Source organism: Drosophila biarmipes, chromosome 4, assembly GCF_025231255.1.
Source record: "Drosophila biarmipes strain raj3 chromosome 4, RU_DBia_V1.1, whole genome shotgun sequence".
In the NCBI taxonomy this organism is placed as follows: Eukaryota; Metazoa; Arthropoda; class Insecta; order Diptera; family Drosophilidae; genus Drosophila; species Drosophila biarmipes.
Window position 1 is genome coordinate 866,921 of NC_066614.1, and position 22,440 is coordinate 889,360.

A 22,440-nucleotide genomic window follows, 5' to 3' on the forward strand; every position below is an offset into this window, starting at 1 on the left:
AGTTGAAGTCCCTTCTCCCGACTGGCCAATTTCTCTTGCTCAAATCATACCTGCTTGATCGAAGTTTTATGGCCCTCTTTACATCCGGTCTGCCGTGTCCCATTGAGCCGGGCACGCTTCTACTTACGCTGATGACACTGCCTTCCTTGCAAACTACTCATGTCAAACCGAAACATGAAAGTGCAAAGAATTCAAAACCTGGCGCTACGTAGGATTGCAGATGAGCTAAAAAAAAAGGTGGTTTTCATCACATTTATTGTACTATCTAAAATTGATGTTTTATTTTTCAATGAATTTGTATTGTTCAACTCATTCACTTGTATATTGCGGATAACATCCTCCATGTTTTGTGCATACTGGAAGTCCAGCACCCCAAATAGTCCGTTGGCGATCTCGCCAAATCTTTCCCACCAGATTTAGAGCCCCTCTCCGGTGCCGATCGTGATCGAACAGCTGTTGATCATCATATAACTAGCTTGCCTCTTGTTCGAGAAAATTTTCTACCGTAAGGCAGGATTCTTCTGCTAATAACCGCAGATCGAAGTATGATATAATCGTCCCTTCTGCTGACGTCTCCTACGGCCACTGTGTTTTGCTTCCTTGTCCATCTTGACCGATTTTGAAACTTCTGTAGGTACGCTTCCTTCTACCTGTTACATACTTTGAGACGAATCTAGTATACCCTATTACTCTACGAGTAACGGGTATAAAAATATATCTTTTAGCTCTTAAAAGAATAATCGGAAAATGCCGAAGTTAACTACTTTTCTTGATTTTTTCTTTGTTCATAAGTTATTAAAACAACCAAAAAAATTAGGTGTGTTTCATAAAAATCGGCATTGGGATCATAATAATTTAAAATTGTTTAAGAGAATCATGAATTGCAGTGAAATTTCGTATAAATATTAAAATGTTGTTTAATTATCAATAATTCGCCTAAGAATTTGTTTTTCTTCAGAACCAGGGCACCAACTGCTAAAATGTTATTTTTATTAAACACGAATATTAAACGAACACAATTGGAAAAAAATGTGTCCAGCACATAATAATATGCTTACTGTTCAATGCTCAAAAATATATAAAGTGTACTTTTGGGATATTTATCTGATCATTGCTGTACATAGTGAGATTAATAAAGTTATGCCCTTTTGATCTTGCTAACTAAATTGCTGAACAAATTAATAAGATTATCTAAAATAATATTTTAATGAACTTCTTATTGTTAAGTGCAGACATTACTTAAGAAAATGTGCCACAGAAACTTATAAAATATACATTCGCCAATATCTATGGAAGGTCCACTAAGAAATTTTGTTTAAATTTATTTTTGAATTTCGCTTACCAAAACATATTAAACAGCAATTTCTTATTATATATTTAATTGAAAACATGAAGCTTCTTTCAAATAGGGCTTGTGGTTAGAGGCTGGATATAGACTTTGGCCGTCCAGGGTATATCTATTATATTAAAAAGTTGTTTACACGAAATATACACAATTTGACACAGTCTTCAGTGTTACTTACATACGTATATTTTTTTATGTCACAATAGCGCTATTGAAGTATAATGCTAGGTTTCTTTAGAGCTTACGTGATCGGTTATTGCGTTGCTTTTAATCGGATACATATATAAATGTATCCACTTTATTATTGGTTAAATAAAAACCTTATTTAGAGATTAAAATAATTCAGGTATAATCTACACAGACAAGTAAAATTTATTTTATTTTAAACAATAAAAACCCGTAAAATGGATTAAAAAAAAAAAAAAAACTATCACAGCGCAATATTCTGGTTGGCATAGGTATTTTGACGATACAAAAGCTAAATATATAAATAATTTTAACTTACTTATTTGGTATTAATTGAAAGGTAATTCACTTATTTAAAATTCCGAATTTGCCTGAAAATCTACTTTTTTAACTTTTTTTATTATATATATATAAATATATATATATATATATATATATATATATATTTATATATATATTATATTTATTGGTACAAACAGTTTCTCCAGAAAAAAATAATAGTAATATTTTGTATTATTTTTTAAAGGTAAGAAGTCGAAAAAATGGGTACAAAAGAGAATTTTTGTAAACATCAAAAATTGTAAGCAAAATAACTTTTTTTACTGAGTAACAGCAAAAAGAATTTTTCAAAAATAATTTTGCTTGTATTTTTAATGATTTCTCTAAGGTCACAATGTCGGAAAGATTGTATAAAAAAAGAAAGCTATAAAAAAATTGAAAAAATCATAAATAATAAAGGCATAATATTTTTGTACAATTTGGGTTGCATTTACTATTAGTTTTGCTTGTTGTTGTTTGTTTAAAAAGTAGATTTTCACACAAGTTTGTACTTTTCAATAAGTACTGAATGGATTAAGAAACGATTTATACCATTAAAACGGCATTTAAATTACTTTTCCGTTGATGCAAAAGTTAACAACCAGTAAGTTCAAATTATGAATATATTTTACTTTTGTTTCTTCAAAATACTTTTGCCATCCAGTGTAAGTTATTGCTTAGTTAAATATGATACTTTTATTTTGATGATAATAAATTAAAATATTTTACTTAACTACCCAAAGTATGATTTGACAGTAGAACAAAAATTTGTATACGACATTTTTTTACTGGAAACTAATAAGTAACAACAATACAAGACTTTTATTTTATTAATTATATTTTTCATTCGATCAATATTTATTGCACCTTTCAAACTTTTTTTATTATTAGTTAATGCCTTGCTAATATTAGTTTTTAAATTGTAAATATACACAAAATTAAATGATTTTTCTATAAACCTAAAAAATGTGTAACTTACTTTAAATTCGCAGTATGCACAAGAATGCCTTTAGTTTAAATATTTAGTAAGCTTGTAGAGCAAAAGTGAATTTACATTAAGTTTATAATGTATCTAATTATATACATTAATATTAATAGTTTCTATTCTTAAATTCTATCTCGATGCTCATTCTTTGAATTACAACAACTATACGGCATATATTCTTCGTCTTCTTTTCCCCATCTGAGGAGAACGAAAATTTCAATTGAAAAAAATGGTGCTGACGCATTTTTGAGTGAAGAAAAGAATATTAATATTGAGAATGTCAATAAATTGGAAATCTATGACAATATATTTGCAGTATACAACTCTTGCATCATATAAATCTTTCAACCAACCAGTGTTATTGATAATTGATGTTCGTAAAAGCGCCTACTGAGTGTGTTTAATAGATATTTTCCTGAACGCCCTAATATGATTTTATTAAAAACAAATAAGGCCAAATCAAAAAACTTAAGAGCGAAATACGATGTTTTAGTTTTCAAATATCGAATTGTCTAATTAATACATAATAGATTTCCATTTACAAAAAATAAATAAAATTGAATACCAGCATCCGAGACTGCTTTTGAGCTGATTGTAAATCGATACATTAACCGACTGGCGAATACTGGAGCATGTTTTTTTGTGATCAAATTAAACCGTTTATTGACAAACAAAGATGATATAATTTTTCAAAACGTGTTTGATTACTCGGAGGAATTACTTATATTTGATCCTATTTTAACGAGACCTACTGCCAATATAGTTATGTATTTCCTTACAATAATAAAAACTTGCATAACCTAGAAGAATGGTTTTATCAGCTCTAATCAATAAAATTAAAGAAAAATATAAGATATTTTATATTTAAGCGCGAAATAGCTTTCAAACCAAAGCGGTGAGCCTGGTGTGGTGGATCGACAACTGAAAAATATATTGCTACATTGGAAACAGGTCTAACTCTGTTTTGAATATCGTTTTGATACTTTATTATTAAATAGTAAGTTATGCAATATTTATGTGTGGATAAAATAAAGTATTTTTAAATTATCTCATATTAAGTACAAACAAACGTTTCGGGATTGATCTTTCTTGTAAGTTACGTATATAGTTTAAGTAAACATTATCATATTTAGTTATTTGTAATTAAAGAAAGTAACGCTTAAATCATTCTATTAGGCAAAGTCTTTGGTTATCCTAATATATATATAAGATCTAAAAGTTCCTTAATTTAGAATCGGCAAAGCCGGAGATTGATAAATATTGCTGAGATGCGGCGGGACGCAAAATCTTATAAGATTTACATTTACATCAAGTCGCTGTATTCGGATAGTTGCGACTTTGATATTGGTAACGGTTACTGTGTATCCTCTTGATCTTCTTTTAATCAAAAACCGCCGTACCCACTTATGTCGGACGGTTTCAAGTGATCAAATACGCTCAGATGATGTGAGGGATGACTATGGTGTGAAGGATGATGAGTATGTGGATGAGTATAGCTTGGGTAATTTGCTTGGGGCGGAGTGTGACCATATGGGTGGTGTGAAAAAGGATAATTTGGACTCGGGACGTGTAAAGTTGCAGTGCTGGTTTGTCCGGTCGACTGAATGGTGCCGCCCAGACTATAGTGACTGTGTGATGCTGAATACTCCCCTGTAGTATGTTGTGGATGCGTTCCATATGCAGATGCACTGTACATTGAATTTACATTTACTGAAGGGATGTGAGCCATATGATGCGCTTGGTCCACGTACATTGTATGCGGATGTGAGTGAGGAGGTGGATGAGGATGGGAAAGGTGATGCGGATTGGGCTCTGAGTTGTTAATGTTCGCCCCTATAGCGCCCATTAAGTGAGGGGCATGATGATGATATCCGGATGGACTATGAATAGAATACTCGATGCTGTTGCCACAATTGTTGTTGTTACTATTGCTACTTTCACTGATGACTCGGGTTTCTCCACTGTTGCCATATATAGCTTCGTTCTCAGTTCTTGCAGTCAAAGCGGATGCAGCTAGACTGCTTACAGAAAAATTGTTGTTGCTGACGTTGCTATTCTCTCTTGACGGTCTACATGATTCCGTTTGCACCGAATTCTCTGGAATGCAGCGTTTTGGTTGCTGGTGCTGTTGTTGATGTTGTTGTTGCTGCTGGTGCTGTTGTTGTGATTGTTGTTGTTGCTGCTGTATATGCTGCTGTTCCTGCTGCTGTTGTTGCTGCTGCTGCTGATGCTGCTGCTGTTGTTGCAAGCCTAAAAGACGACTTTCAACAGCAGCCGCTGCTGCCGCTGCTGTTGCCAATGGTATATTGCTGCATTCGTGTTCCCTTATTGCTGGTATTTGATCAACCAGCGATTCGAGGCCACACAAGCTCTTGCGAGAAACGTCTGAGACGATATGTCCTGGTTGGGGAGTATTGTGCTGGGTTTGATTTCCTACCCGCGGACTGAGATTCTGGTGGTGAGCAGAAATCAGCATGTAAGGATTCGAATTATGTTGTTCGTAGCGCTGCCAGTTGTCGGACTGCTCCTGCTGGAAGTGCTGAATGGGGTGATGAAGGTGCTGATGTGTTACTTTCTGCGCTGGCTGAAGACTTTGTTGGTTATGCGGCGAAGCCCATTGCTGGTAGTGCTCGGAAGGATGAGCTATGTTTGCCTCGGCATCATGTGCGGGACTACCATATTGATCCTTTTCCACTGTTGGCGGTTGCTGGTGACCCAACTCAACCGTTTTATTTGGCTCCCCTGCGCCCACTTGCGGGTCGGAGTGCTCGTTTGGTGGATCAAAATCGACAGCAGGACACATGTTTGGCGAACTTGGAGGAGGCGTCTCACCCAAATGAGGGTGTTCCCGCATATCTAGTCCAGCCTCCATATTTCCCTGCTGATTTTGCTTCTGGGGAGTTAGGTGCTCGTTTTGGGGGTCGATATTGGGTGACGAACCCTGAGCGACGGGAGTCGCATGTCCCACTGGTGGAGTTCCATGGCCGTGCACTTGATTGTAATTGCAATTGAGGGCGGGGGATGCCATCGGTGATGCCGATGCGTTGTACAAAAGGTGTGATGGTGGTGGTGTGTTGTACAAACTAGGCGGCATTTGATGACTGCTCTGCGGGGACGCTGCTATATGCTCCATTGATAGTGGATGCATTGAGTTTACTGACAGTCCGGTTGTCGTGTTTGGATTAGAGTTTCCGTGCTGAAGCTGTTTTACTGACAGAATATTGTCAATGGCGGGTTTTATTTTTTTTGGCCTGCCCCTCTTTTTTTTTGGAGTTTCAATGCAGCCGCCGGCAGGGATAACCGAAAGGTTTAGAATATTATTAAAATCATGTTGAGGCATATGTTGTCCACCAATGCTGATTTTGCCGCCCACGGAATGATCAATAATCTCTTGTCCCTTTATCTTCTTTGGACGACCACGTTTTTTCTTCTCTATTGGTTGCTGGGGCAGGGTTTGCTGCGCACCAAACACAGACAAGTAAGTGCTTTCATTGGGGGCGGTGTTGTGATTTGTTATTGGCAGCATGGATCTATCGTCTCCCGTAAACGAAAATGTTCCACGATCCGTAGCAGTATTGGAAAAAGACATTTTGCCAGTCAAATGGGGCATCAGTTTGTCATCTGCCTCCTCGGTGACATTTCCACATTCCGTAGCACCTGTACTTGTACCACCGCAGTTACCTACAAAAGTAAGACTCGCTTGAGGATCTCCAAGTGAAGTTTGATGAGTTTGTTTATTTTTTCCGCTGGTTTCAACTTGTTGCTGCTCGCTACACTGTCGAATTCGCTGGTCTGTAAACACGCATTCGGACTCATCGATGTGGGGTATCAACCCGTTTAGAAAATCCCGAAACTTCTTTAGGGCCGCATAAAAGGGAACTTTGTCGGCAGCGCGAGGCAACTGTGCGCATCGTGCTGATGATGATGGCATCACCCAAATGTACTAAAATATAAAAATGTACTTATATGAGATGTCAAAAACATACTATAGGATAAATTTGCTTTAAAAAACTATGGTTTTCCATTAAACCAACAATTTTTGTTTCCAATTTTTGGCAACATCGTCTATTGATTTTAAATTTATTATATCTATAGAGTATAGTGATCTAAATAACAAACAGTAAACCAAATCAATTTTTGTATATTTTTAATAGGCGGCCCAAATTTAAACAATTTATCGATTATATGATCCTAGAAATTTAACAAGTAAAGATGGACATTGTCATTATTTATATTTTGTTCAGAAGTAAATGCCCATAATAGTCAGTAACGTTACTGCCAATAGCGGTCAATGGGGTTTAAAAGGGGCACACGACTAAGCCGTCTTCTCTTAGAAAATATTAGAAGTAAACGAAATTACTTCACAAAACTATAATAAACATAATGCCACGTTCTCGTCAAAAATGTCAAAATTTCAGCATAATAAAATCGTAGTTTTGCTTTGACTGCGTGTGGAATCGTAAGTGTTTTCGGATTTTAGAAAAATGGAGAAAGAGCAATATCGGAATATGGAATCGGCAATATGAAAGGGAAATCGCGAAGCGAAATTAAAGAGCGCTTGGATGCTGTGTACAATGACTCTTCTGCTTCGATAGCGACCGTCAAAAATTGGTTTGACGAGTATCAACGTGGTCGCACGTCGGTTTTAGATGAGCCACATCCAGGTTCCCCGAAAACGGCTACCACGAAGCAGTAGAATTCACAGGGCGAACCTGTTCCGAAGAAGGCTAAGACTGTCACATCGGCCGGAAAGGTGGTGGCCACCGTTTTTAGGGATTCACAAGGGTGTGATTTATATCGACTAACTGAAGAAGGGCAAAACGGTCACAGGGCAGAAAATACGGCCCCATTTGGCGAAGAAAAAAGTGCACTTCCATCATGACAACGGGCCTTCTTTGCAGACCTCGATAAAACGTTTTTTTCAGACGGGTTAAAGAAGTCGGAGCATCGGTGGGTTAAGTGTATCGAGCTAAAAAAAGATTATGTTGAGAAATAAATCGCCACTTTTCCAAAATGTTCTTTTTTTTTGAGGCTAATAACTAAATGGATTACACAGGTATGTATATATAGCCAAAGAATTAAATATCTGCAGTAATGGACCGCAAGAACTAACAAGGAAGAACACTATAGTCGAGCGCCTCGACCATCAGATACCCGTTACTCAGCTAAGGGGAGCCAAAGAGGGATGGAGATATATACGCAGCAAAGAGATATTGTAAAGCGTCACCTAGCCGCTATTTTATATATTTTCACATATGTTGTGGGCGTTGGCGCTTCCTTTTACCTGTTACCTACTTTCCGCCGAATCTAGTATACCCTTTTACTCTACGAGTAACGGGTATAAAAATATTGTATACTAAGATTTTAATAATTGGTTGTAAGTGCTCTTATCTCAAAAAGTATAAAAACCTGACAGTTGGGACTTAAGGTTTTGCGTATCTTCGTACGCAGAAAAGTTTGTTAAATGCTATTTAAATTTTTTGCAGAGGGTATAATGATTTCAATCAGAAGTTTGCAACGCAGCGACGAAGACGTTTCCGACCCCATAAAGTACATATATTTTTGATCAGCATCACTAGACGAGTCTATCTAGCCATGTCCGTCTGTCCGTCCGTTTCTTCGCAAACTAGTCTCTCAGTTTTCAAGCTAATAAGCTAAAACTTTCCCAAAAGTCTTCTTTTTTTGCAGGTAGTATATAAGTTATAGCTCCCATAGGAATTATCGGGGAAAACATTTTAAAAAAATTATATCTTTCGTGTTTTTTAACGTATAAATTTATAAGCTTGGATATAACATTTTTAAGTTAGTTCTGAATTTCCAATTAAATTTTATCAAAATCGGACCACTATATCATATAGCTCCCATAGGAACAATCGGAAAATTAGTGGTAAAATAATATTGAAAAATTATATCTTCGGTGTTTTTTAACTTATAACTTCCTATGCTTGGAAATAACATTTTTTATTTGGTTTTGAATTTCGAAATAAATTTTATTAAACAATTTCAAGGTGACATTCGACGCGTATTCTCGGTAAGAATAAAACTAGTTTAAAAGCAGGGGCGCTTATCCCAACCGGTTTCAGCAGATCAAATTATTTAAATTTTCACTCTTACACTTTCACCGCTTTTTCTCCCGAGCCAATTGAAATTTCTACGGGATGTAATCTTCCTAGTTCTTGCGATACCTTTCGATTGGTGTGTCACTTGTTACGATCGGACTATTTTGCCAGATTTTCAATTCTGCGGCTACATATAGTAGTTCGTCTTGCACACTCTCTGGCGCGCTTTGACACTATGTGTACTGCCGTCCACAGTGATAAAATGTTCATTAAAAAAATTGTTTATAAAACTTATACATACAAAATTGGGTGGTTCATAAGGTTTAGTATCTATTAAATCGCGCAAGTTAGCCTATCATAAAATTTTTACCGAGTTTTATATGCACAAAAAAACTTTTTTAGGCAAGATATCACCTAAACATTAGAAATGGACAAATATTATAGATTTAGGTAATTGGTTTTACTTTTAGTTCACTGAAATTTTATTCCTTTAATGACAAGTCTACAAATTCGAGATGTCTAACTGCTCTCGTTCTTCAAAAAATTATAAAATTTCTGTTTGAGTAAACGCAGTCATTCCAAGAATCTGTATGCTAAAATCCAACTTCCATTATTTAATTTGCTCATTTTAAATTTATTTAAAATAAAGTGGTCGTTTCTGTAATATCCCATTTAGGAGCAAAAATAAGAAAAGGAACGCAACAACACTTACTGTGTCAGTGCCATCAACGAGATCAGGTTGCCGACCAAAGTGAAACTCCTTCTTTCCAGAAAACACCTCAAAAATAAGTTTGCCATTAAAAACGGCTACTTTTGGCCGAAATCTTTGAAGCTTTTCCAGCAAAATTCGGCTGCCCTCTTTTATTTCCTTTCTTGTGAGGTCAGCTGACCCCTTAGTGGCTCTCGCGACCATGTTAGTAAATCCAATTCCTTGCTTTAGCAATTTGTGGTCTTCATCGGCACTCATCTGCTCCTGAGTAAGTCCTGCCAAGTAAAGACACTTCCAGAAGTGATTTCCTGGTCCTGCGTAGTGGTGACCTTTATATGCAGCAAACAATCCAGGATTTATTCCTACCTGTAAGGAGTTTGAAAGTAAAATCATTAATTATTAATGGCCTTTTCATATATTTTTGTTATTGTTTTTATTTGAAGACCCGAAATTTACAACTCACTATAACGATATCGAGGTTATCACACAGGTGATCGGGAATAGTCCGTTTAATTACTTCGTCCTCAGACATTCCATTGAATCTGTCATGCTTCTTGCGTTCCTTTGGTTTCATGGCTTTTATGTGATCAACACCACCATCTTCGCAAATTGCAGTCATGGCAGACATTCTAAAAAATAAAGTAAAAGTTTTTTTATTTGCCGAAAGTATAATATATATGTTTATACCCTTGCAGAGGGTATAATGATTTCAGTCAGAAGTTTGAAACGCAGTGAAGGAACTATCAGGGAAAAAAATTTAACATATAACCTTTTGAGCTTGGAAATAACATTTTTTAATTACTTCTGAATTTCGAATTAAATTAAAATCGGAAGACTCTATCATATAGCTGTGATGGGAACGATCGGAAAATTGGTGAGAAAATAATATATAACAAATTTTAGTTTTGGTGCTTTTTGACATATAACCTTCTTACCTTCTAACCTTCAATTGGGAAAATTCGTAGGAAAATTATATTAAAAAAATTATTTACCAAAGTTGATTATTTCTTATAACTGCAGGGGTATACATACTTCGGCTTGCCGAAGTTAACTTCCTTTCTTGTTTGTTATAGATTTTGAGAATCAGAATTCCAATTTCTGTTGCATTCGGACTGTGTTATATACACTTCCACTTTTAATTATGGTTTATTGTGCGTTTTGTCCTGAACTACTTACTCTTGTTGACTCGATGGTGTTGATATCTGAGTACTGTCAGCCACCAACTTTTTTTTGCGACCCCTTTTTTTTGGCGTTGGCTTAGAATGCAAGTCACATTGAGAGCTTTCAGTTGGTTCCAAGATACTTGTACTATGATGGGTGTGTTGGTATAATTCTCCGCTTAGGGACTCTTGATTGCCATTTGAAGTTGACATTGGCGCTGGAACCGACGCGTACCGAGCCGTTTCAGTAGTTACCGTCTCCATAGGTCGATTGACTGGGGAATGCATACGCATCTCCTCACCCATAAAACTGTAGGGGTTGACAGCCGAGGTATGGCTTGAGCATCGTGTGTCTCCACTCAGCTCGAGATGTGTCTGGGTGGCATGAAGCTGTCCTTGAATACCGTTGGATGAGCACGTAGCGGGGTCAGCGTGAGCTTCACCGGTAAGAAGGTTCTTTGCTAATCCAAGCTCATCGGGTTTCTTCTGATTCTGATGGATAAGCACGAGAGCGTTCTGTAAAAGTGAATAACAAATTACTTACGATAGATTAATAATATATAACATGAACATTTCCATTTTTGTATCCTTTCAGGGGGTATAGTAAATTCCGAAGGAAGAACAAGAAACGTTGAAAACCACAGTTAAATGCAAGCCTGGAATGATTCTAAACCGTCCGCACTAAGTTGTTCTCTAACTGTTAATTGGTGCCAACAAAACGTTGTATATCGATTTATGATTTTCCGTTATCGTTGTATTCTTATACCCTTGCAGAGGGTATAATGATTTCAGTCAAAGTTTAAAACGCAGTGAAGGAAACGTTTCCGACTCCATAAAGTATATATATTCTTGATCAGCGTCACTAGATGAGTCGATCTAGTCATGTCCGTCTACGCAAACTAGTATCTCAGTTTTAAAGCTATCGGGCTGAAACTTTCCCAAAAATGTTCTTCCTATTGCAGGTTGTATATAAGTCGGAAAAAATAGCCGATTAATGAATGATCAGTTTACTTTCTCTGTATAGCTGTATGCACACGCTACCTAGACTTTTATTGAAATCTCGTATCCCTATCGCACTGATTTAAATTTTAAAATTAACAAGAATTATTCGTCACAAAGTCGATTTCAGAACTATGTAGAAGTATGTTGATGATGTGTGATCGCCACTACCCCAATAAAAACGAGAAGAACGCTATAATCGAGTGCCTCGACTATCAGATACCTGTTACTCAGCTAAAGGGAGCAAAAGGGAAATGGAGCAGCAGCCATTTACCGGCTATTTCAGTAGATGTTATGTGGGCGGCAGAAAGATTTAAGCGGTTATATATCTCCATTATCTGATAGTCAAGGCACTCGACTATAGCGTTCTGCCTTGTTTTAAGAAAATTGTTTCGCTATAACTCTACGCTACGGTCAGATAAATAATGAAGTAATTTTTTTTAATATCACGTAAGGTATAACAAATTTTTTTTTCATTTTTTTTTTTAAGTTGAATATCTTTCTTTATTGCGTCAAAATGTTAAGTCAATTAAAGCGATTCATCAACTCTTAAGCGGTGCTCTATCTATCTTTTTGGTCAAAAATTTAGCAATATCGGCACAAAGTTCGTGGTCACAAGTTCCATTCCGAAAGCAATAGAGAAAAATTCATGGAATGCGCCAAGCAATACACCGTCATCCTCAGCAAGTTAAAATAACTGCAACGACACAATTTTCTTCACTTCTTGAATGATTTTATTTCAAGGGTAAAAGTTAAAATTTGGGACATTTTATCTGTTGGGGCCGGTGAGGATTCTTAATTTAAATACGCGTCATGATACCTCGACTGTCAAAATCGGATGCTCCGCAAATACGCAAAAAGTTCTGATATCAACATTTTGTACGAAAATATAATCTACTAAATAAATACATTTTCTTATTTTTTTTACATTACATTTTTATACCCTTGCAGAGGGTATAATGATTTCAGTCATAAGTTTGCAACGCAGTGAAGGAGACGTTTCTGACAACATAAAGTATAAAGTATATATTCTTGATCAGCGTCACAAGACGAGTCGATCTAGCCATGTCCGTCTGTCCGTCCGTTTCTACGCAAACTAGTCTCTCAGTTTTAAAGCTATCGGGCTGAAACTTTCCCAAAAGTCTTCTTTTTATTGCAGGTAGTATATAAGTCGGAAACAGCCGGATCGGACAACTATATCTTATAGCTCCCATAGATCTCTCGCGATCTCTCTCTCTCGCGAATTAAAAAAAATTATATTTTTGGTGTTTTTTTTAACGTATAGCCTTCTAAACTTGCAAATAACATTTTTTATATTATTAAGAACTTCGAATTCAATTTAATAAAAATCGGACTCCTCTTACATATAGATGTCAAAAAATGGTCTAAAAATAAGAATGAAATCATTTTTTTAAAATCACTGAAATCAGCAACAATCCTTAAAAATTTCGCATGGTGTTACTAAAGTGGCTTATTTCTTATAGCTGCAAGGGTATACAAACTTCGGCTTGCCGAAGTTAACTGTCTTTCTTGTTTTACCTCGTGCAGAGGTGTTTTTGTTTAATTTTTATGAATTTTTTAATTTTTAAATGGAAATTAATTTTTTAATGGAAACGCACAAAATCTGAAACTTTAAAAGTGAATATCTTTGTTGCTTAATAATTTTAAACGTAACTTTCTGAACAATGTCTTACATATTTCAAAGGTTAAAAAATCTGAGATCTTGAAACTAATAAATCAAAACATGCAAGGTCTGAAAATCTGCCAAGTGTGGCACCCCTGTTCTGAAAGTCCGATTTTCACTTTTGAAAAATGTGCACTCAGTCATTGTTCTATAACTTCGGATTGGTTAAGATATCTGTTATGTTATATGTTTTCACTAATCAACAACTATGGCATTAATTTTTTTGCAAAAATAAATGTAAATATTTTTTAGGTTTTTTTTTAGTGTTCTTCCTCAGCTGTACAGTTTAAGACCATTGAGACACCGATTTTCCATATAAAAAATGAAAAGGCCGCGCATAGGATTCAAAGGGTTTAAACAATTGGAGCGACTCGCGCGCCCCTAGCTATGCATTAAACATCGTAAACATACCATGAAAATAATAAGGTATTAGAAAATAAATCCAGCGCAAAAATATAAAGTTCAAGAAGTCCTCGTTAGATTTCTTTTCAGAACTTTCAATGTGAGATAATTCAACAACTGGTATGGACTGTCTGACGATAAAGCTTTTGACTGTGCTTTATCCACCGGATATCCGGTGGATATCGGTAAAAGATTAATTCCGTGAAGGTCAACATTATTAAAAAGATCTATGGTGGTGCATTTTCAAAGAAGAAATATATATACCAGGTTGTCAGAAAAAGTCTTGCAAACTAGAACTACGCGATTGCAACGACAACTAGCGAAAATACCGCCAACCTAATTTATAGTAAATTCTTGAAATTTATTAAAGAATACTTACAATTTAAACGCTGTGCTAGGCTCCTCATGGAATTCCTCCATAATAATATCATGGTAGTTTTCGTGCAGTGGATGGTGTTGCTGTGTCGGTTGATGCTGGTGTTGATGAATTTGCTGCCGTTCATGTTGCAAATGTTGTTCGTGTTGCTGTGAAATAGATGCTGATTGATGCAAATTCGCATGACATTCCATGGGATGTTGAGAAGGTGGCTGCTGCTGGTGCTGTCGTTGGATATGATCACTTTGATGAGTACCAAACAACGGAGAATTCTGATAATGGGGGATATAGCTTGTATAACCTGTATGCTGCTGAAGTCGAGGACAATGTTCATGCATGCTTTGTTGATGCTGACTTGGATGTAGATTCTGCTGATGCATCATTTGTGTATAAAAACTTTGATGCATCTGGTTTCCCATGATAGAAGACGCCTCTCCTTGGCCATATTGCTCATGAATACCATTATTATGTTGATGCTGCAATGGAATTGCCTGAGAAAAAGCACCCGTTCCTGAGATCTCCTTCTCAACTTGCAGAAGTAGTTCCGATTGACGATGCTGCAGCTGGTATGACAGTTCGGAGCTAACACTCACAGGCTCTTGCTTAGGCTCACTCGACTGCTGCTGCGTTTGCCTCGACTGGTCATGGTGAGGCGCCCATAAAGAAGCCCTTCGATCATTATTCAAAATATCACTCGTTGCTGTTGTTACTGCTAACTTAGTAGGAGTTCTTAAGTTCAAATTGGAAGAGTCATTTGCACAACCATCGATTTTATCGTTTGCTAATATATTTGTGGAGCTACTAGAGTTGTAAGGACCAGACGTACTATACTGCAGTTTGTTATCAATGGTCGATGACGAAGCTTCCGAGGGTTCTCTAAGGGCGCTTTGTTTTGTCTCCTCGGAGCGCCCAACCTGTATGCTTAACGATGAGTTCTGAGGAGCTGGAACTACCAATTCCACACTAGTAACCAGCGCCTGATCCGGGGGCACATAGCAGTTCTTTTCGAATTGAACTAATTTTTCTGGACCTTTTATCTTTGAGATGTCCCCAGATGATGCCCCTTCAATGACGCTGTTGCAATTGCCTGGGAGATGATTTTCCATATCAGCATAATCATCCGCCTTACTTTCTGAGATTCTTGCATTCGGATCCAAATCTGGCTCAATCGGACTGTCCACATCACTGCCCTGGCTGCTGTTTAGTTCAAGAGTGGACAGCTTCAGGCGTTTACGATTATTCGGCAGGCCAGATATATATTTGCCTTGTTCATTGTTGCCACTTTCTGAACTACTTAAGTATGGGGTTGATGGCGTCAATGGCACCGTCGGCACTGTCCCATCTGACTGTGCCAAGCTGACATCACGCTTTGATGCCATTACAGTGTTAACAGGTTTCCTTGCCCTCTGCTCTATGGTTTGTTCAGTCAATGCAGATTTCAAAGTTTGCAAAACTCTTAAGATATCTTCTGGTGCAACAATAAATCTTTCTGATGTTATTGGAGCTATTCCTAAGACTAATGAAGCTACTGTAGGCGCGTGAGTGAAGGAACTACTTATCAGTGGGTGGTTTTTTCTTTCCACTTGCATCTCCTATTTATTAAATGTCCATTTAGGAGAAAAAATATGGTCGCATTCGATCAATTCTAATAACATCTCATTAAAGCAATATATGTTATTTGGAATCCTTAGTCGCAGACAAATTACTTTTGAAAATTGTGTTAAGTGCCAGATGCGCTGTAAGCATGCCTGAAAATAAATAATGAATAATAATTAAAACGGAAATGAGGAAAAAAGTCGTAATGATGAGATCTTTAAGATACAGTATTTTTATATCCTTGGTTTCCAACCCTATAAAGTAAATATATTCTTGATCACTAGCCAAGTCGATCTATCCATGCCTGTCTGTCCGTCCGTATGAGATCTCGGGAACTATATCCATCTTCAGGCCAAAAATGGTTTCAGCCAAATAATAGGCAAATTTTCATGAACTTTTACACACGATAAGACTAGATTAATTATTTTATTAGTATATCAAAATACATCATTTAAATTATGTTTTCATAAATTTTTATTGAAAAAAATAAATGAGACGTTGTAGCCAAGCTTCGTAGACGCCTCAAAAAAGGAGGTATCCCGGTAAACAGCATAACTCGTTACTGGATCATCAGAAATATAAAAATGTATATTCCCAATATTATAAGATAATATGTCAAAAGGCCCCAAAAGCTATAATTTGTTTCACATTTCCCACCAATTATCTGATCGTTCCTATGACAGCTATATGATATAGTCGTCCGATTTTAATAAAATTTAATTCGAAATTCAAAGCCAAATAATGTTATTTCCAAGCGTAGGAGGTTATAAGTTAAAAAACACCGAAGATATCATTTTTTAATATTATTTTACCACTAATTTTCCGATTGTTCCTATGGGAGCTATATGATATAGTCGTCCGATTTTGACAAAATTTATAATATATGTTAAAAAACACGAAAGATATATTTTTTTAAAATTTTTTCCCCGATAGTTCCTATGGGAGCTATAAGATATAGTTGTCCGATCCGGCTGGTTCCGACCTGCAATAGAAAGAAGACTTTTGGGAAAGTTTCAGCCCGATAGCTTTAAAACTGAGAGACTAGTTTGCGTAGAAACGGACGGACAGACGGACATGGCTAGATCGACCCGTCTTGTGACGCTGATCAAGAATATATATACTTTATGGGGTCGGAAACGTTTCCTTCTTGCCTGCTATACACTTTCGACGAATCTAGTATACTCCCTTACTCTAATAGTAATGGGTATAAAAAGTTCTGATATCAAACAAAATCACCTCGTATCGAGGCAAAAACCATTGACGATTTCACATACACCTAAAAAATTTATTACACAATCTACAAAACAAATACATTTTCCTATTTTTTTACATTTGCCGCAATGCTATTTAATATGCTTGGGTTTAGAAAAAGAAAAAAAAGGAAAAAGAACGAAAATGTATTTATTTCGTAGATAGTCTAATACATTTTGGCCATAAAATTTGATATCAGAACTTTTGAACAAACTTTAAATCACGATCGTGATCAAAATCAAAAGATTTATTTTTGCGAGCATTACAACAAATCCGAAAATTATAATTGTGTAATATTAACGAAACGAAACGATCGGGTCAGTGTAAAAGCTTGTGACACAAAGCGCATGTCAATTCTGATTGGGCTACAAACTGCGGTGGATCGGGTAGTATGGGACTATCGGTTCAAAAGAGATTTGAGAGAAAAAATAGGGAGAGAGAGAGAGAGAGATAGAGATTTTAAGAGATTTTGAAGCTGTTACCAAAAACCATGAGAGAACGTTATTGTGTATTACCTAGGATAGAAAGTCTTAGGTCGATAGGTATTTTTTGGATATTGTTATTAACTAAATTATTTATATGAGTTATGAAAAGTTCAAAAGCATTGTATTTTTTGGTACTTCTTCAAGAGGTATCCTAACTTTTCAATCAGTCAAAAGATATTTTTAAGCATCCTTTAATTCATAACTTTGTCGGACTGATTCCTTTGGGTCTTTTAAAAACCTATGATAGATATATGCATACACATAATGTTAAGCAAAACCCCAAAGCGCATCGAAGCGAAAAATGGCAGTGGCAAGCTCTGAATGTGTGCTCATTCCTCCATCTGTATAGACGTACACATGTATACTCCCCTATGTATGTGTTCAAACTAGTGTACCAGAAAGTTTAGCCAAATCAAAAACAACAGCCAAGTGAGAACGCACTCTCGAAAAAGCTCGAATTGCGAGTTTGTGTGAGAGTTTGTGAGATGGTTGTGTGAGACAAAATATACAGTTATATTGCAGTACACATTGCACGCGACCCAACACTGAAACAATAGCAAACTCACAACAGCCTGCGAAAATATTGTTCAATTTTAATTTAATTTATTTTTTTACGTCAAATTTGTTTTAAATATTAAATAAAAATTAATTGTTTATTAACGCATACTGCATAGTTGACCCGTTCTAGCTGCATAAAGCGTATAAATAATATGATTTTTAAGTTTTGTCAATAGCTTTTAAACTGCGCATATCGACTCGGCTAGTGTGGTGATCAACAACACATTTATAAGAAACTCTTAGAAAATTGTAAGTTAATAAATGCGTTCAGCAGAACAACATTGAAGGAATTCCTATGATAGGTTTGCTAAAAGCACATGCTTATTAATCTTAACAAGGAAGAACGCTATAGTCGTGTGCCTCGACTATCACATACCCGCTACTTAGCTAAAGGGAGCAAAAGGGAAATGAAGCAGCAAAGCGATATTGTAAGGTGCCACCTAACCGCTATTTAAGTATATGTTATGTGGGCGACAGACAAATTTAAGCGTTTAAACCGTTTGTGGCGTGACACACCGCTGAAACAAACTTTCGTTGCGTACGAAGCCGGAACCGGCACACCAAGTTTGACTGTTTTAGCTCTAAGTTTCTGAGATCTCAGCGTTCATACGGACAGACGGACAGACTGACGGACAGGCGGAAATGGCTGTATACCCTTTTACCCTACGAGTATCGTGTATAATAAATAAATATATATAGCAAACAAAAGTTCTAATAATATATTTTCGTCACAAACGTTGATATCAGAACTTTTGTTTGCTGTAGGTGCGATCAAGTTTTTACCTTGTTCAGAGTTGTTTTTGTGTGATTTATGTTTTTGAAAAAATGAAATGAGATTTTCTTATGAATATCACTGCTATAGGCAAATAATTCTTGTAATCTTGGAAACACGCTTTTCTATACTAATGATTTCTCGAAATAAATATTATTCGTCTTAGTTTTTGCAATATCTTTCGGTTGATGTATCACTCGTAACCATCGGACGATTTCTGCACATTTTTATTTCTACGTGGACTTCCGTCCACAGTGATATGCTCGACAGGTTTTGTGGGCCATAAAGTAGGCGTGGCACCATTCTGATGCTAATTTCCAAAAATTTTTAAGAATCAACTAAAATCGGAAATAATTTCGATAATTGATCACTTATGTCATAATTATAAATGAACAAATTTTTTTATTATTTATAGCTTTAACCAACTAACTTATTAAATAATTATCAAATTTAAAACTTTTTTGGTTCTTTGATAGATATTAAATAAGTATAGTTAAGTAAAAAAAGTAATATTTTAACTATCATTAACATTTTCATGGCTAGGCGAGGAATCCTCCCAGCCATCTACATTGTGTATTCTCTCTGCAATATGGGAGAGCAGGATCTGCCCCATTCTGCGGGAGATCCGGCTGCTGCATTTTGGTAAGAAGAGCTGCAACCGGGTGATGTCTACAATTCGCTAGATGGGAAATGTTGGTCTACTCTCTACAACTACACCAACCAGGCTCTGAAGTACCGAAACAACATTTTAACGGAAATCTTTTAAATACATAATATCTGACCCGAACTGGTTTCTTCACTAGAATTAGGGTGTAGTACTCTGTGCAGTTTGACACTAGAAAAGCGAGGATCGACAGACAGTTAAAATAACAAAGTCCATATTTTGTAAATCCTTTTTTGTTTGTATACAAATTTGTGAATGCGTTTTAATAGTACACATAAATGCAATTTATTTAATTTTTTTTATAATTAAAAAATTGTGCAACTATTTTTTTACAAAACTATATATTTAAATTTATTTAAATAAAAATTTTAATTTAATTTAAATAAAAACAATAAAGAAACTTTAGACGACAACCTCCACTATCTGATACCCTTATGCAGCTAAAGGGAATGCTAGAAAGATTGAGCTTTGCAGCAGCAATGTGGCTACATTTGAGAACGCATTTTATTTGCTTATAACCTTTAAGGAAATGGCTCGATTTTAAAAATGGGTGGCATAATCAGAAATAATTCAAATTAAACTTCTACATTATATTACAACTATTCAGTTTTTTTAAGTTATGGCAGCGGTTTTTGTGTGGGCGAGGCATCCTGCTGGTATAAACTTGCGCTGCGTAAGAGGACGAGGAATCATCGTATCGTATAATCTTTTACCTTACTTGAAATAGAGTTTTTCCCAACGAATTATATTTTTAATATACACAGAAATATCAAAGACCGGTAGAGGTCACAACTGTAAGGCAACAAAATATCTTTATTGAAATATTAGAAATCAATAAAAATATCAACAATACCCAATACTTTTCTACATTTTTAACAGCAAATATCATTGATACGATATTTTAAATAAAATCATATTCTTACACTTGCTTTATTTACTCCTCTGCAAAGAAAAAAGTTGCAGTAATCGTGCGATAGTTTCGAGCGATGCAGCAATCGAAAGGTATTGCAAAAACATAAAAAAAATCAACTGGTGTGGGAGAAAAAGTAATGAAAGTGTAAAAGCTAAAATTTGGAGAATTTGATCCATTGGGGCCGGTAGGGATAATTACCCCCCGCTATCAACCAAGTGGTATTCTCAATTAAAACACGCGTTGAATGACGCTGTCAAAATCGGATGCTCCGTTCAAAAGTAATACGCAAAACAAGATTTTCGGGGTATTCTCAAAGTAAAAATTGTATCTTGTTTGTCACCTTGTCAGTTTGTACCAAAACGTTATTTTAGAGTCAGAAAATTTCAGACGACAGACGACAAGAATCATTAGTTCTACCACTTTTGGAAAAACTAGCTAGTTTGGCGAGAAAACAGCTATAAATACCCGTAACATGTGAAGTACTGAAACTACAGGGTTATGCTATACGTCGTTAGAAAGGTATTTCGAAATACTGTGTACTCTTTTTAAAAACGATTTGTCTAAATACCACCGTTTAAAAATGTTTTCCGACGTTTTTTTTTATTTTTAGATTAATATATTAAACAATAAACCATAATTAATAAATACACTTTCTATATTTCTTACATTCGTCACGCTGTAATTTAATATGCTATTGCTTAGTTGTTTGATTTTAATTAAGCGTGCCGAATGTAAAAAATATAGAAAGTGTATTTATTTAGTAGGTCATATATTACATTTTCGTCGCAGAAGTTGATATCAGAACTTTTGGTTGTGAAAGGTGCGTTCGTCACTATATTTTAAACTCGTTAAGAGGTTTTTTTGTTTGATTGCCATTTTAACATAAAATCTTAAGAACGATCAGCGATTTAGGTTTTAAAAAGGTTTTGTGAAGGTTCCGTTTCGATGCGGTTGGAAAGGCATTTTCGTATTACTCACAAAATACTTAATGTACATATGTATATGAATAAGTTCACATATGAGATAAGTATATGCGTATTTATGTACATATGTATGTATCAATGTATTTTTACGTATAATATTCTTTATACGCTGTACGGTGCCCACCTATTCGGATTCAGATTCGAATTCACGGATACGAAATACAAGTGCACATTCCCGATACCAAAATAAAAGATAAAGACTAGTCGCTACTTGACTCGTTTTTTGTTCAGATGCATACACATACACATGTTCGGATGTGTGTATATACACTTATATCTGCTTTACATATGTATTCCTGTGGTTTTGCTAGAGATGCTGCTGTTTCTGTTTTCGCTTTCCACAGTGGATGTGGCAGATGGCAGAAAGAGAGGAGGATGAGGAGAAGAGAGCGACGAGACAACCAACAAAAATAAGTTTGTTTGCATGTATTTAAGTGGAGAATGTGCGAGTACATGGGCATGTACTCACGTTTCGCTTGACGGTTTGAGCACAGGATAAGTACAGTGGAATTCGCACGCACAGTACGTAGCAGTTACATTTCCGTCGATATCGCGTTTGAAGCACTGCTCCTTAACTGGACTGCCCAGTATATTGCACATTTTGCATAATTTCAATTTCGTATGTACATGCAGACATATGTATGTGCACACATTGTCGTGTGTGCATACATACACACACACACAGCAGAGTAGTTGAGGGGATTGGGAATCGGATTTGGATTGGGCACTCAACACAGCACCGCGCCGTATGGGTTCTCAGTTATATTGGACTGTATTGCACTGGACCGGACTCTGGACATAGCGCAGGAATCAAAACAGAACTCTGGATGAGATTTATGATAATTTTCCACTTTCTGCTCAAGCTCGACCACGAACAGCAACCGACACGAGTAAAGCCGCAAATAGGAATGATAGTGAGAAAAAAAGAAAAGCTCGTCTGAGCTTTTCGACCAGGCGACGTAATGGATGCTATGCGATACGTTGCTTCTTACGTC

General features: G+C 36.0%; 1 protein-coding gene across 1 annotated transcript; it reads right to left on the reverse strand.

Moving 5' to 3' along the window:
• Positions 1 to 2,683: 2,683 nt before the first annotated feature.
• On the reverse strand, positions 2,684 to 22,351 carry LOC108035826 (uncharacterized). The gene is made up of 7 exons (XM_050886913.1): positions 21,915 to 22,351; positions 14,227 to 15,971; positions 14,112 to 14,163; positions 10,779 to 11,278; positions 10,066 to 10,231; positions 9,606 to 9,968; positions 2,684 to 6,777 (listed from the first exon to the last, which is right to left on the reverse strand). Exons 2-7 carry the CDS (start codon positions 15,810 to 15,812, stop codon positions 4,219 to 4,221), a joined length of 5,226 nt encoding a protein of 1,741 aa, XP_050742870.1. The 5' UTR covers positions 15,813 to 15,971; positions 21,915 to 22,351; the 3' UTR covers positions 2,684 to 4,218.
• Positions 22,352 to 22,440: the final 89 nt, after the last annotated feature.